The sequence below is a fragment of the Scardinius erythrophthalmus genome (genome assembly GCF_964197995.2).
Source record: "Scardinius erythrophthalmus genome assembly, chromosome: 21".
NCBI classification, from domain to species: Eukaryota; Metazoa; Chordata; class Actinopteri; order Cypriniformes; family Leuciscidae; genus Scardinius; species Scardinius erythrophthalmus.
Genome location: NC_138241.1, coordinates 20,605,583 through 20,621,888, shown reverse-complemented (window position 1 = coordinate 20,621,888; position 16,306 = coordinate 20,605,583). Strand labels below are relative to the sequence as shown.

Genomic DNA, 16,306 nt, shown 5'->3' with positions numbered 1-16,306 from the left:
AATGGCGTGGTGTAAATTGTAGGAGGAATTCACTTCAACTCAAAATTAGCAAGGTGTCAAGGGGAGTTTTTATTTTTGATCTTGATTTTCGTGAATAAGATGTCAATGAGGTGCTTCATTGAAACCAAAGCAAAAAGGAGCACATCAGAAAAAGCTATCACCAATAAAAAAGACTGAATTTGTTTTTTTTGACAACTTTTAAAGGGCCACAGTTTTGTCTCTGTGTTTTACTGTAGGGTTGGCACTTCTACAGATGGGACGGTAGCTGGCAAGTATTTGTTTATAAACCCTACTTGTTTGGGTACAATACTTGAACTAACTTCTATTCAGCAAACAGTGTGAATCCATGCAAAGCCTTTTCCCAAAGTCCTTTTGAAGGCGACAGCCCATTGAAGGAGGAGGAGAGAGGGATTAGCGTCTTCAGCAGCAGTGCATTTCCGAGGGAGCTGATTAGCTCGCCATTCATTGTTAAATCGAGCAAAGGAAGGCCCTAGAGGACTGAAAAGAGCCAAATAGGTGGGCCTGGAATAAAACATCCACAGGAAGCCCAACACAGGCTACATGAAATTTTCCCAACATTTTTTTTTTCTCCCGAGATGGTGGCATGAAAAAGGAGATTAGCATACAAAATTAGATGCTAGATGATTTGTGGGGCGACTTGGTTCATGTTTTCCCTCTGTCTCAACAAAGTTAATTAAACTAGTCTTAAACAGTAAAGAAACATCCAGGCGCAAAAGCATTGGGAGTGCTTTGAGGATTACCGAGACAGAAAAGGAGGCATTTGTGAAGAAGAAATTGAGAGAGGCGTGAAGGAAGGAAGACTATAATTAAATCCTCTCTCTCATTGTCTCTCTGCCCCAGGGTTATGTGACATCAAGCTAAAGAATACAGAAAGAAAAGGGTTATATATGCCCAAGACAAAGAAATCATTAGGTCTGACCAACAGTCTACGGTAAATAATTTAATTTTACAATGTGTGGAACTGGGATTTACGATATGGTCTTTTTACACTTAAAATGTCATTATTATTATTATGAAGCACATTTATTTCTGAGTAAAATAAATTAGCAGAGGATGTTTTGCTACACAAACAACAAGTGGCTCAGTTAATTCAGATGCATTCATCTGACCTAAATGAATGAAAACGTTAAAAGATGACACCTATTACATCATTTTAATTATGAAAGCAAAGTAAAAAAAAAACACATAGAAAGAAACTATCATAGAAAAAACAGCACTATAGTATCTGTGCAATAAATTAACAATATACAAAGTGCTTCCTCTTATTTACAGTTCATATACAGTATCAGGGTAAATCTATCAGAATGCTAAAAACATTAGGCAAGCAATGATTCTGATGGCAGCTGGAGAAGTGGCCCGAATCGTGAATTCAAAACTCCTTTAAAAATGATCATTCCAATAAATGATCCATCAAAGTACATCACTGTTGGTGATTGAAAAGGTTATTCACAGTCTATTGTGCTATTGGTTAGATGCGGTGTTCAGTGCTATCCTACAATGTATACAGGAGTAATTTTGAATCGCTTAGGTGAAATAATACAGATCAAATATGTGTTTAAAGTATCAGCTCTGGGAGGTGTCCATTAAAGCATTCAGATGGACCTTTGAGCTCATTTCATTCTCAAGCTCAGGGTGTATTGTTGACAAAAACATCTGCTTAACTTCTAGACCTCCGCAGCGAACAGTTCAGGACATCTCTAGTGCTTCTTCTTCAACCGATAGCTTTTCCTGCGGCTGGCACTATCGTTCGTGACCCGTTTGGCCCTCTTCACACAATAGTACTTTGTGACCGTTTTGCGGCACTGCTCGCATTTTACAGCGCAACACCAGTGGAACTTGCAGTTGCAGCTGGACACGGTCTCGGCCCTGCGTTCCTCCACAGCCAGGCCGCACTCTCCGCACAGTCGCTTGCAGCTACGCTTCTCCCACTTGCTCAGATTCTTGCCCTTCCTCAAGCACTCACGGCCCTCGGTGCCCGGCAAGCCCAGAGTGCGGTTCTCCAAGCAGTAGTCGGGGGAATCCTCCAAGTGCACCAGCTCTTTACGCGAGATGGAGCTGAAGGTCTCGGCGATCGCTCCGCGGCTGGCTGCGCTGTTCCCCGCGCCACGCAGCAGGTCCACCTTCACGGCCCTGTGGTACTTCTCCTTTAGGTAGTTGCCCACCTCGCGAAACTCGGGCAACTGCAGCCAGCAGGTCTGAGTGGTGCAGCTGCCAGACACTCCATGGCACTTGCACGTCCTCTGCATGGTTCCTTTCACTGCCTGGTTGAAGAGAGGATCTCACGTTAAAGAACGCACTCATTCATGCATTCTACAGGCAAATGTTCATGTTTCAAAACATTCTAATTAGGATTGAACTCATCAGTCGAAATATACAATGCGCTCTTTATAGGCACCCTATACATCCACTTAAACAAGCAGAAGGAAACTCTGAGTTAAGAGGAAGTGGTTCAAAGTTCAAGTCTGGGGATTTCTCTTTTCTTGGTGGTCGTACAAGAATTCCTGACTTCGGCTGAAACAAACAGCTGTCCTTAAAAAAGGAACGCCTCTTTCTCATTCACTCGGCGCAAGACGCAGAATCAGGGTTTCACATCGAGCTAGATTGTTAGGCGCAGGAAAGGGGTGTATTTATTTTGCATAGCCATTGTCAACATGTTTTCTGTCATAGGCAGACCCAGTGGCAAGTCCATTGAGGAGGAAGTGAAAAAGAATTCTTTCACATTTTTTCAGTTACAATGATGCTCCAGGTGCCAATGAATTGACAAAACCTGCAGACGGGGCACAGACAGGATAAACAAAGAGCACTTGAGCCACATGGCTGTGATCCCCGTGGCTCTCTCAAGTACAACAAAGACCAACATAAATGTAAGATCCTTATTGCAAGAATAAAACTAAACACTTATTTGGGAAGCAACAGAATACAGAACCTTTGCAATGTGCGGACCCCTAGGTCGTCTAATTAAGCTTGCACCACTGATCCCAAGAATCTCAAGTTAAGGCCTCGTCATAAAGGACATTCACAGGCTGTAAATAGGCCCTTCTGGTACAGCGCACACTATTGGGAGAACGAGTGGCACCTTGCTTATGGGGCCGTGAATGAAACTCTTGGGTGGTAAGCTATCATTAGAAGCACTGAAAAATGATTCAAAAGCCACTCTGCGAGCTGTTGGTGGCCAACAGACATGCCTGAAATTTAGGCCCCAGCCAGCACAGATGACTTCATATACCTTGCGTCCTACTTCGTTGTTGTGCAGGTTCATGGCGGCTCGTGCGTCCTGTCCGGTTTCCAGTGCGTCCACAAACTGCTTGGAGATCGCCTCTCCGAATCCTACGTTATCGCTGCAGCCTCCCCATAGCCATCCCGGACCACCTGAGATGACAACAGAATGTTTTTGCTAGACTAAATTGAACATTTCTACTTATGTGACATCTAATTTTTTTAAAATTCCTTTCCTGCATTTATGGCACAAAAGTTTTCCTTAAAAACTATGAGTGGGGCCACTTATTGGAGAATTTAAGAGCAAAAATTTGAAGCTTATATATAATTATATTTATACACTTCAAAAGTAGGGGTTAGTAAGAAATTGTTTTTTTAAATCAATACCTTTATTCAGCAAGGATGCATTAAATGCTGTTCTTGTAGTGTAGAACAGTAGTGTATATATAAAAGCACTTACATTAATGGGATAGTTCACCCAAAAATTCTGGCATTCATTTCTCACCCTCGTGTCGTTCCAAACCCGTAAGACTTTCGTTCATCTTCGGAACACAAATGAAGATCTTTTAATGAAATCTGAGGCCGCTTCCTGTCCCTCCATAGACGGCTGCGCAACTGACACTTTGACGCTTCAAAAAGTTAATAAAGAAATTGTAAAACTAATCCATATGAATTAAGAGGTTTAGTCCAAATTTCTTGAAGATCACATTAAATGATGAACAAATTGAATTTAGGCTTTTATTCACAAAAACACTGATCAGCGAACATAAACAGAAGCTCAACCGAACCTGCCTGATGCGCAAGAGCAAACCTCATTGGTTCTTGCGGAAACTCAAACATTCTGCATAACACGAGAATGAACCTCATTGGTTCTCGCACGTCAAGCGAACATGCTTGATCTTCCGTTTACCACAACTGACATGCGAGTTGATGAATGTTTATATGTGAATAAAAGCCTAAATTTAATCTGTTCATCATATAAAGCGATCGTGTCTCTTCAGAAAATTCGGTCTAAACCGCTCAATTCATATGGATTAGTTTTATGATCTCTTCATGAAATTTTGAAGCGTCAAAGTGATGCGTAGCTGTCAATGGAGGGACAGAAAGCTCTCAGATTCCATCAAAACTATCTTCATTTGTGTCCGAAGATGAACAAAAGTCTTACGGGTTTGGAACAGCATCAGGTTAATTAATGACAGAATTTACATTTTTAGGTGAACTATCCCTTTAATTCTTCTGTTAAAACTTGTGTTTTATTTGAACTGTGATGTTGTTCTCATCATTTCTAGAGTTGTTTTAGGGTTTTAGCCATTAGATTCTCATGAAAACAAAGTTGTAAAACTGAATATAACTTTACAGAAAAAAAGGTTAGTAAGTGATTGTCTACATTAAAATGATGTTAACATGCTTAACCCAGAACATTGACTTTCCATCTATGTTGAGACGTAGTTTATCACCTCGCTGGCCGTTCCTGGTGTCATCACATCCGCAGTTATCAAAGTCACCGAGGCTGCAGTTCCTGGTGAGGGTATACATGACTCCAGCAGAGCTGATGGCATGGAAAAACGCTGTTTCTCTGTTTGCTGTGATTAGAAACAACACTGAAATTAATATTCTGTGCAAATGCCATTTTATTTATCTGGTCTATGAAATACAATGTTATGCTGGTCAAACACTAGTGCATGTCATTTTTACTAACATCCTGGACACCATAAATCATGATTTACTCAGATGCTCAGCATCTATCTCAGTAGGGATGGCTTTTGACTCTTATTTCCCATGCATCAAACAGAGAGTAGCGCTGTTGGTCTACTCTCATATACATGTATTGTCGGTCTGGGGTCGGCACTGGACTGCGACAGGTCCCCTCTTTGGCACTTAAGGAATGCTTAATGAAAGGAGTCTGAAGCAAACCTTTGACCCACACCCTTTGACTTGAGAGGGCGTCCATTTCACTCACTCATTCTGATGCACAATATCCCCTTGGTGGCTTTTCTACTTGCCTATTAACAGACCGGGTTTAATTGACTCAAGAATGCAGTGTTTTCAGGCACATCAACATTGGGAGACGCTTTCTGTGGTTTAAACAGGATCAATGTGTTTGTTTTAAGAGCTGTTTCTGTGATTGATACAGATGGGCTTTGAGTCACTAAACACACAGTATACATAACACACACTTGCACTTTTATTCTATTAAAATGTATGCACTTTTAAAGATCTGAAAGCACAATATATATAAAACGATCATCAACAGAGGTCATAGTTCTCACCGCTTCTGAGTCCACTGTGGGTGGAGAGCTGAAGAGCTCTCTCCGGGCAGTTCCAGCGGTCCCACGCAAACTGATACTTGCACTCTTCAATCCCACTTTGAGCTCCTGCGGCCACACTGCTGGAGTAGATCAAGTAGGCCTGAAACAATGCAAACCACACAAAAAGATTTGGGATGAAATACACACTCACTATGAAGTGGTTACAAAAAAAAACTCACTGAAACTAATGATACTTTTTTTTATTATTATTCTCAGCATGCACAATTCATATATAAATGCACCTGTATGCTAATTTATTAAATTATTATATTTAAAGGTGGCTGTGGAACAATAGTGAAATATTTACATTTAATATTTAATTCATTTAAAACTTTAATATAATTCCTAAAATTATTATTATAGATATCATGGAGTCATTTTCATGCTTTTGAATTTTTTAGATAACACTTTACAATAAGGTTTCATTTGTTTACATAAGTTAACTTTATTTTTTAACATGAACTAACACTAAACAGTTCTTCTACGGCATTTATTAATCTTAGTTAATGTTAACATTTACTAATGTATCATTAAAATAAAAAATTGTGTCTGGTAACATTAGTTAATGCACTGTGAAATAACATGAACAAACAATGAACAATTGTTATTTTATTAACCAACATTAACAAATAATTAATGCAGTAAAAAGTACATGCATCATAGTAAGTTAATTAATGCATAACAAATAAGTATTTATAGTTAAGTATTACCTAAAAATGTAAAAAGCACGAAAATGGCCTCATTGTCTATAATAATAATTATATTAAAGTTTTAAATATGTTAATGTATGAATGTAAATATTTTCCTATGGTTCCACAGTGGTTTGCTGGATATTATTTTATATATATATATATATATATATATATATATATATATATATATATATATATATATATATATATATATATAAAAGAGCACCAAAACGACACATTAGAGAAGGGTAAATGTTTTTTTTCTAATTTTTTGTTCCACAAAACTCAGAGATTGATCAGAAATGCACACAAAAAGTAAACAAAAAGGGTCTATGTGACTGTGAAACTGTGGTTCATACAATCTAATATGTCTCAAGTGGTTTAGAAGAGACAGCACCACAAGTGCTCTCACGGGCGGCTGGGTTGCTAATGATGACCACCCACCAAAGGCCCCTTCCCTTGCCACTCAGTAAAAAGTCCTCACAACTTCACATTGTGAATGAGCTGAAGTGTGTGAAAGCTATATGGTCCAGTCCACCCCAAGCAGCAAGTAATACCTAATCCACAAAGATGTTCAAGAAATACAGCACCCGTGGTGGTGTGCGAATCTTTTTAATTTGCCACTTGCTTGCATTGCAGGGTCACCGTCAAACATTAAACACCCAAATCCATAAATGATTTCGACATTTTGAAGTTTCTCTCTCCTGGTAAAGATCAGCAAAGCAGATCAAAAGATGTTGGCTTACCTTTGGGCCAGTCATCAGGAAATTATTCACTGACCTGAAAGATAGAGCAGCCTATTAAGTCAGATGACCCAAAACTTGCATATTATGTTCCCTTTGAAATTACAAGTAACACTTGTAACAAAATTTTTAAAATAAGTTTATCTAATTACAAATAGGCATACTGATCTTAAAAGTACATTTTCAAATGGAAATTGTGTATATGTATATATATAACATCACAATGTAAGTCAAAAAAGAAGAACATAGCTTCGTAGCTTCTCCTCATGCATGATAAACGAGGCTCAAAGCTTCTTTATCGCGGAACATAACAGAAAACCGATCATTTGAAATCTGTTTCACCCCGATTTTTTTAATCCAGAGATTAGCACAGCATGTAAACGTTCGATATATAAAATAAATTAATTAATCAATCGCATGCCTAAAATAAAATGAAACGCGGAACTCACCAACTGCAGCAAGACTTCATGTGAGCCATCAGGATGAAAGCGTAATAATAAAACTCCAAATGCATGAACATCCTGAGAGAGAGAGGACTGGCAGACTTATCTTCACCTTGGAAAGCAGAGGGGTCTGCAAGAGCTCTATATAACCTACATCCAGAATTCAGAGGCTGGGGGTCTCATGTGTGAGCCAAGGGGGTTCTGAAATGGAGCTCCTCTCATCCCAACAAGAGATTATCTACTTAATTAAAGATTTTCCCTTTTCTTACTCGTTCAGCCAATCAGAACTATTGTACCAGAGAGAGATTGAAATGATCAAAAGGGCACCCTGGGCTCCTCCAGGACAAATAGCTGGGAAGAGCTCCCTGTGTGCTAACAGTTGGAGTGAATTAATATGAAATCAGGATGGCATCTCTAAGGTTGTGCCTTAAAACTCAATTTCAAGAGCAGCATGAAAGGGGCTGATAGGCTACAGTATGTGGTTGATAACACTCAGGGATTACTGACATTAGCCTATCTACTGGATCAAACGACAACAGTTATTTGTAGCGTTCACAGGAATTTATAGGCTTATAAGCAAGTTAAATTCAAACTTATGAATAGAGTTTTTAGAAATCCATTTAAATGCACAGAAAGGCTGATAAATTCAATTTCAGTAAAATAGTTTAAAAAATAAATGCGCAGGACAGGGGCTAACTTTTTTTGTTTAGCCTGACTCCGTTAATCCTATATAGCCTATATATAATTATTATGTTTTAAAACGGCACATTGTTAAATGTAGCTATCCATGAGCGCGAGGAGTTTAATTAAAAGATAAACAGCTGGAATTAACATAGGCCTAGGCCTACTGAGGATAATCGACACAATTGTGTTTGCGTTTTTCAGGAGGACTTCATAACTCTTTTTAAATTGTTCTTTTACCTTTTCTCTCAGTTTAGTCCTTAGCTGACGCTTCATGACCTTTAGGTTCAGCTTCTTTGACGTCCGCGTATCTTCTCTTGTGCAAATTAGGATTAGGAAAGTTATTTGGGAGATTCCAGAGGGATGTTTTTGGATTAGGCTTTGAAAGGCTTTCATATGAAGTAAAGCGAATTTGCCACTATATTCTAAATCCACTGTTTGAATGCGAGTATTAATGTTATCAATGAATGTTAAACTAAATATATATGGCCTATTCATGATTGTAAAATGATGTTGCAATGGCCGTTTTACTTTAAATCTTATATGGATATAGGCTACATTTATTTAGGCCTAGTGGTTTTAGCATGTGCTCGCAAGTTTTTACCTTTTTCCCCATATATGAAATATAAATAAAACTACAGTAGCCTAACAACAAACAGGTTTACTATCAGTTTTCAGATTAAAATTTTAATAGGTTAACTATTTTTTTTTTTTTTACAGACATTTTCGCGCGCGCGGGTGAACGTTTCATTCATTGGATGAATCGCAATGAATAAGCTGTATTAACTTTTTTGTCTTAAAAATTACATCCATTTATCATAAATGATTAATGAATGTGCAATATGGTCGGTGTGCCAAAATAAAGTTCGTTGAGACAACATTTTCAGACATACACACATTTTATTCAATTAAGAAAAGATTAATATTGATTCATAACAAAACTCACGGTACAACTCGTAAAACTCTCCCACTTATAGAAATTTTGGTTTATGGTACATGAAACAACATTCCTTGAAAATGTGCCCATTAAGGCTCCCAGACATCAAAGGTCACTGTATAAATAATTGAGCTGTAAAATATAGCCAATTTGTGTCTTCTTCCTAAACATGGATGCATGTTTTAAATATCGCATTTGGTGAGAATATTTTTCTTATATTTGGAGAAATCTAACAACCTATCAAACATTTATGAGAAGGAATATTTGTAGGTTGTCATTCATTCATCACAGAAGAGCCAAGAAAAGAAGCCCACCCCGAATGATACATCTGATTTAAAACTTCTTTAGTTTATAACAATTCTTCTGATGCGATACATAATTTTTGCATTTTCAATTTTGAGTCTAACCCAAAATCTCCCTATTCTATAAGGCAAAGGGCAAGATACTATCTGAAGACAATTAAATATTCCAATCCTTGGATTATATAATAAGGACAAATAAATGTCCTATAATAAATATGCTAGAATAAATGCACCTTAATACATTTACCTCAACAGATACATTTCTTTCAAAATATTTTCTGGTTAAATATTTTCCACAATACTTGAAATAGTCATTTGGTGCTTCAGTGTATTTAATTAGAAAAGAGGTCACCATATTCCTGGTCACCACATTTGCCAGGAACTCTTTTACAGGACCAAAAGAGGCCATGGAAACCAGATAGAGAGCTATGCAATATGGAAAATGAAATACAAATTTCTGATGATTTGCTCATTTCACTTGAGGAAATTCCTCATTATAAACATCACTGATCTGAAGACTTTTGCATTGGCATGTAGAATCATTTATTTAAATAATAATAATGTGAATAAATATGATCAATAATGTAATCAGTAAGATGTATTTACATGTATAGGCATACTGTCAGAACTAACAAAACTATTAGAAACAGAACTTATCACTGTTGATGTGTTGCGCATACTGTTGGGTGTATCACCTAAGAAAATGTAGTGGCAATATATTGATAGCTTAACTTAATTTTACAGCTTGCATAGCTCTCTGGAATGATATTTTTTTTTTAAATCAGAACCGTAACTGCTAAGCCAGAGAAACCTATTCATGAGAGGGGCTGTAATGAGGCACATGGCTGTTTAACTAGTGAAGTACCGTCTCTTGCCTCTTGAGGCAGACTGAGACATAATTATCCTCCCAATCTATGGCCTGTACCATCTCCAAAAATAATCCCCTAAAGTCATGAAAAGGAAAGAATTCTTAAGAACACATATTAGTCCAACACACTCTAGAGCTTCTTATTTCATATGAGAGTGTACACAGATCAATCTTCATTGCACACTAAGAAATGTTGGCTTATAACTTTTTTTTGTTTGTTTTGGATATGTAATGATCAAATCAACCACTTTTGTGGCTGCCATCACCGGTGCGTTGAACGCGGGCTATGATGGTCTCATGAGTTACCCTCTTGCAATCCTTGGCCAGCCCAAAGAAGCACATAAGATCGATAAACGCTTTGGTCAGGTTCAGCCGACTGCCAAACTCACTTGTAGCATAATCATGGGGGAATGTGTGATGATAGTTGTGAAATCCTTCACCTGAAATTAAATTGCATATTTAAAAGTTTATTTAAAGTTTATAAATTCAAATAAATTCTGTTTTCTATTCATCAAAAAAAGGATCATGTACAGTGTTGGGGGTAGTTAAACATTACAAGTAACTTGAGTTACATAATCAGATTACTTTTCAAGGTAACAAGTAACACATTACTTTTAAATTCACAACAACATATCTGAGGTTCTTTTTTCAGATAAGTAACGCAAGTTAATTTGTTTTCCCGTTTATCGACCTCTACTGTACAGGCATTTGAATTTGAATTTGCATTTCCTTCAGTCTGAGGCATATTCATTTCACTTGGTGTGAAAGGACCTTTACATTTGCCAAAAACAGAACAAGCAAGCCCAGCCTAGGTGAGAAAAAGTATCTTCCCCATAAAAAGTCACGCAATTAGTAACATTTCCAGGGTTACTGCAATAATTATAATAACTTTCCCCAGCACTGATCATGTGACACTGAAGACTACAGTAATGGCTGCAGTAATGGATGTAATGGCATAAATTACATTTTAAAATACATTCAAATAGAAAACAGTTATTTTAAATAGCAATAATATTTCACAATGTTACAGTCTTTACTGTCATTTTGATTAAATAAAAGCAGCCTTGGTGAGCAGAAGAGACTTCTTAAAAACAAATATTACTGACCACCAACTTTTGAATAGTACATACTGTTGCGGTTTGGTTTACTTGTGCATTCAAATACAATATCCTGTACAATATACTTTTTTGTGTGATTGAATGTGTCTGCATGGCTTTAATAATATGAATATTACTTAATATATACTATTCATATATTTGATAAAAAAAAACATAAAGCAACTTAACTGCTTCCATGTTTTACATAGTAAAAGTAAATGTGCAAAGTGCAACAAGAAGATTTTTTAAAAGTTATTAATTAATAAATTATGAATGAATGATTGAATGAATATTAAGCTGGAAAAGAAAAGACATTGTTCTTACCAATGGCACTGAAGGCAACAAACTTGTTCTCTCTGGGATTGATGTTGTTGTCATAGGGCCTCATTCCCCACATGTGAGCTGCACTGTTGACCAGCCAGGTCGCATTAAGGACCACAGTGTATCTCAACAGACAAGGGACAAAGTAACTGTTCAAAAAACTCTCTTCCCAAAAGTACCAAGGTACAAGCGTGGGGAAGAGAAAGCACATCACCACCACAGATAACTTGTAATGCCTAGGGACAGAGAAATGTAAGATATTCAAAACAAACATTCCGATTGCTATTCTTCTACTGTATGTAACAGATTTTCTGAATTAACAACAGCTGTTAAACATCAGCTAGACCACAACACGCAGTTTGAAATGCTGACTAACCAGTTTTTCTTCCATTATCTGATCTGGCAAGACACATTCTTAAACCCTTATCAAAAAGCTTGGCACTTTTTCTGTTGTATGTCATTCAAAGTGATGGAAAGGGATATTGATTATTCCACACTAGCTAGTGCCAAATATGTGGCCTAGTTTAGATGGCCACTCCTAATAACGGGGTCACAGAGGTGTAGTGAATATTTTAAATAAAAAAAACTTTTTAGCTCATAAGAACTGACAAAACCTGGATCAAAGTACATTCACAGGTTTTCACCCAGTAAATACTGATAAAAAACTACTGTCAAGATTTACTAAGACACGCAGTGAAACATTTGCGATGAAAAGGTGTGGACAAAGGAATTTTTGGATTTGCACTCTCACGCTAATTTGCCCTTTTTAGTAAATCTGGCCCATAGTGTTCATCAATTGAACCAGTTTTGAGTTTATCCAAATATATAAACTAAAACAGAAGATTTTTAAAAGCTAAAATATAGCATAATTAAATTATATTATTATAAAAAGGAAAACGTTTTATGAAGAATGTATTTGTAATTTTTTCAGTGATAATTATGTCAATACAAAGGTAGTGTATGTACTCCACTGTTCAAAAGTTTGATGTCGGTAAGAAGACATAGTTTCTCTGTATTTATTGGATCAAAAATATATTATCTATATATAAAATATTTTAAAATGTAATTTATTCCTGTGACAATAAAGCTGAATTACTCCAGTCTTCAGTGTAACATGATGCTTCAGAAATCATTCTAATATGCTAATTTCTTGTCATTATACTTTTTAGCGCAATTTTCCACCGGAAAAATTGCGATTGTTAACTCATGATTTCTGTTCTGTGCGTCTGTGCGCACCAATCTTGCACTTCTATCTACTCCTCAACCAGACCACCTAGAGACTTCGGGTTTTCGGCATTATGTTAAGGAAGGTCTAATCTCGGGAACGCACAAAAAAAAATCCAGGAAAAGATTTACTATCTCTTAGTGTTGTGATCCCATGAGGTGAGAAAATTGCGCTAAAACACTCACCGAGTTTTTATTACTTTTTTTTTTTTTTGAATACTTTGATGAATATAAAGTTCAATAGAACAGCATTTATTTAAAATATAAACCTTGGTCTAATTCTAAAGGTCTTTACAGTCGATTTTGATCAATTTAATGACTAAAAATACAAATTTCTTTAAAAAAAATGACTGACCCCAAACTTTTGAACTTTAAGTGATAATATTTATAAAAGTAAATCGGAAGTGTCAAATTTTCTTACTGACCTTCTCTGAAACATTACAACCCAATCTGTTTTAAGGTCAGTGAGCTCCAGCTTGCGTCCTTTCTCAATAACTTCCGGGTGTTTGCGGACCAGCAACCAGCCGATGTGAGCAAAGAAGAATCCTCTGCGGGCATTGTGTGGGTCCGCATCAGTCTCAGAAAACTTGTGGTGGGCACGATGATCTCTGGCCCACTCATAGACATCATTCTAAAAGGATATAAGTATACATCAGTGGAGTACAAGTGAATGAAAGCTACAAAAAGAAAAATAAACCTATCCAGCAAGCATAAGTAGTACTTTTATCCAAAGTGACTTACAGTCCACATTTTACAGGGACAATCTCAGTTGAACGTCCTGGGGTTAATTGCTTTGCTCAAAAGGCACAATGGTGATCATTCGGCTCTTGTGGGGTTTGAACCTACTAGCCCAGATCTTTAACCACTACGCCCTACCACCTCCATCTGAGCTGCATTCACATTGCATAATTTAATGTGGAATATGGTTTTATTCACTTAAAAAATGTTTTACCTGAAAAGCCATAGAGTTTGCAACCCCTAGGAAGATTCGTAATGGCAATGAGGCTTTGTAGGACCTGTGGCTCCAAAGGCGATGGGCACCGGCGGTTATTCCAAGAGCACTTACCATGAAACACACTCCCGCTGTCACATTAAGAGAGAAAACAGAAAAGAATGTTTAAAAACACATTAGCCTGAACTACACACAGATTCTATAATGTGTAACGGTGTGCCCTTGATTCGTTCTATGAGAGGACAGAATGTCTCACTGTGTGTTGTCAGGCCAGGCTGCAAGGGATGTGGGATAACAGGCCACAGACTGTGAAGAAGGCCACACTGTTATGACCCCGCTCAATTTACAATGGAGTGCTTATTTCAACAGCAATTGTTCTTTGTTCGTCAGGGTGCAATATTATGCGTTGCTGTGATGCCAAAAATCTACACAACAGTGCAGCCCAGTTCAGATTTTGGTTGGATTTCAAGTTACTCACGGGACTGTCTCGCTATATCTCATGCACACTTCTACATAACAAATTTAGCTGAGACATAGTGGCCTGACTTTCAGTTTTGGATAAAGCATGACACATTAATGATAATATCTAAGAATAGTAATCACAACTTTAAATCTGTAACAGAATAAATTCACCTGCTTGGCACAAAAAGAAGGGGGAACCAGGGAGTGTTTTTCCATTTGACCCATTATGCATGAGCTATAGGGGTTAAAAACTATCACACATGACCACCAGCCTCCTGTGAGGTGACAGCAGACATTGTGAGGATGTATAAAAATATATGAAAGATTTACAGGACTATTCTGAGCTAAGAAAGTAAGATTGCATGTCTGATTTATCATTTGATTTATAATCAAGTTCATGTTTAATCTGACATAAAATCCACACTAATATATCAATTTCCAAAGCACTTCTATTGTACACATATAGCACAAAATAGACTTTTACTGAACATAATTGTGAAAGTAACTTTACTTTTTTTATTACCAACCTATTTGTCTTAATATAGTTTTTTTCTAGGTTTTTTCCTGATTGTATTAACAGTTTTGAATTAAATCTGTAGGCTATTCTTTGTTTAAATGAGGGTTATGTGGGGATGGTGATGGGGATGGCATTGTAGCCTACATATATTAGTACATTTGATTATCACAATAATTTAAGGCACTCAATTAAAAATATCCATATTTGCTTGTGTTAGGCTGTAGGTTGTAACAATAGCACTAACATTGCATTAGTTTAAATAATTTAGAGATAAATGTTAGATGTTTTAGCAAACAAAGATAGGAATATAATAAGCCTGAGATGCATGAAAACTCAGTTACAGATCATCTATACATCATCATTAGGCCATAGGCCATAATAGAAACGTAATAAACACAGGAACAGGTTGCTATTACAAACCGAAAAAATAAACAGTCAGTTCAATTACATAGTCAAAATAAGCGCAACATACTCACTCCATATGAGTGTTAAGAAAGAGACAGATGGAAGAAGCGTCAATCCATAAAGAGCTCCTATGTGCAATAGAGTCATTAATAAAACGTTTCTCCATACGATTTGTAGTGGTAATTTCGGGCCCTGTTTCTCCTCATAAGCATCATCATAAACATCCTCTGTCGTCGTCGTCGTTTCGGCCATTGCTTTCATGCTCGTTACAGTCTCCTGTGAAGAGAACGAATCGGTTATATTTTCACGACCGTCGGCAAAGAAGAACCATCTACAATTTCAATAAACTTACTATTATTTTAAAAGACAAATCCCTTAAACCATTCATACAATGCATACGTATTAAATTCTGCGCAAAATGGGTGTGACTTCTGTCACAAAAAAAGGCACGCGATGAGATAAACGCGCATTCACGCAGCTGTTACGCGCTTACCTTGTTTCCGATACAACTGTAAAAAAAATATCGCAATTTGATTGATGCGAGCAGGTTCTCCCGTCGAGTGAATGATTTTTTTGCGTGTCTAACCCTCTGATTTCGTTTAAAATGATGCAATTGGGCGAGGCTGAAAGGATGCCATCCAGCCCTGCCAGTTTCATTGGTTGCTCGGTTATCTGATGTTCATGATGTGGACGCCATGAACGCTGGTTTTCTGATAGCCAACACCTCTGCTGTTTAATCTCACTGTGTTATACAGATCAGGTCACAACAAAGCTTGTGCCTTTTAATGCCCACGAGTAAATTAGGAAATGCAGGTCTTTGCATTTCTAGCACAAAGATACGCTATTTCCTATCAATAGGCTATGGCTTTTTTTGCCAAAACAATGTTTTTATTACCAGCGACATAAAAATTATATGTCATGGGCATCTGTTGAGTTACAATTGCTATATGTGTACCTACATATATGTAGCCTATGCACATACATTTGCCACTGTTTCAATGTAATACTGCATATAAATAGCCTATCAGTAGCCTAAATGTGGTGACATTGAAGAACTTTAACATCCATGGAACTTTTTCATTGCACAAAATGTTCTTTATTTTGGAAAAAGTTTCA

The 16,306-nt window shown here is 37.1% G+C and overlaps 2 protein-coding genes across 3 annotated transcripts; both read right to left on the bottom strand.

Annotated features, from left to right (window-relative positions):
* Positions 1 to 1,718: 1,718 nt before the first annotated feature.
* On the bottom strand, positions 1,719 to 7,501 carry wnt8b (wingless-type MMTV integration site family, member 8b; the record flags this gene model as incomplete). Its single annotated transcript, XM_081350190.1, has 6 exons — positions 1,719 to 2,282; positions 3,248 to 3,390; positions 4,695 to 4,820; positions 5,508 to 5,646; positions 6,985 to 7,018; positions 7,431 to 7,501. The coding sequence occupies 6 exons, from the start codon at positions 7,499 to 7,501 to the stop codon at positions 1,719 to 1,721; spliced, it is 1,077 nt and encodes a 358-aa protein (XP_081206316.1).
* Positions 7,502 to 8,985: 1,484 nt separating this feature from the next.
* Positions 8,986 to 16,001, bottom strand: scdb (stearoyl-CoA desaturase b). 2 transcript variants are annotated; one of them, XM_081350836.1, is made up of 6 exons: positions 15,684 to 16,001; positions 15,262 to 15,466; positions 13,807 to 13,937; positions 13,280 to 13,485; positions 11,634 to 11,866; positions 8,986 to 10,652 (listed from the first exon to the last, which is right to left on the bottom strand). In XM_081350836.1, exons 2-6 carry the CDS (start codon positions 15,449 to 15,451, stop codon positions 10,453 to 10,455), a joined length of 960 nt encoding a protein of 319 aa, XP_081206962.1. In that variant the 5' UTR covers positions 15,452 to 15,466; positions 15,684 to 16,001; the 3' UTR covers positions 8,986 to 10,452. The 2 variants fall into 2 exon arrangements, with proteins under 2 accessions (XP_081206962.1, XP_081206963.1); XM_081350837.1 differs by having other exon boundaries at positions 15,543 to 15,787.
* Positions 16,002 to 16,306: the final 305 nt, after the last annotated feature.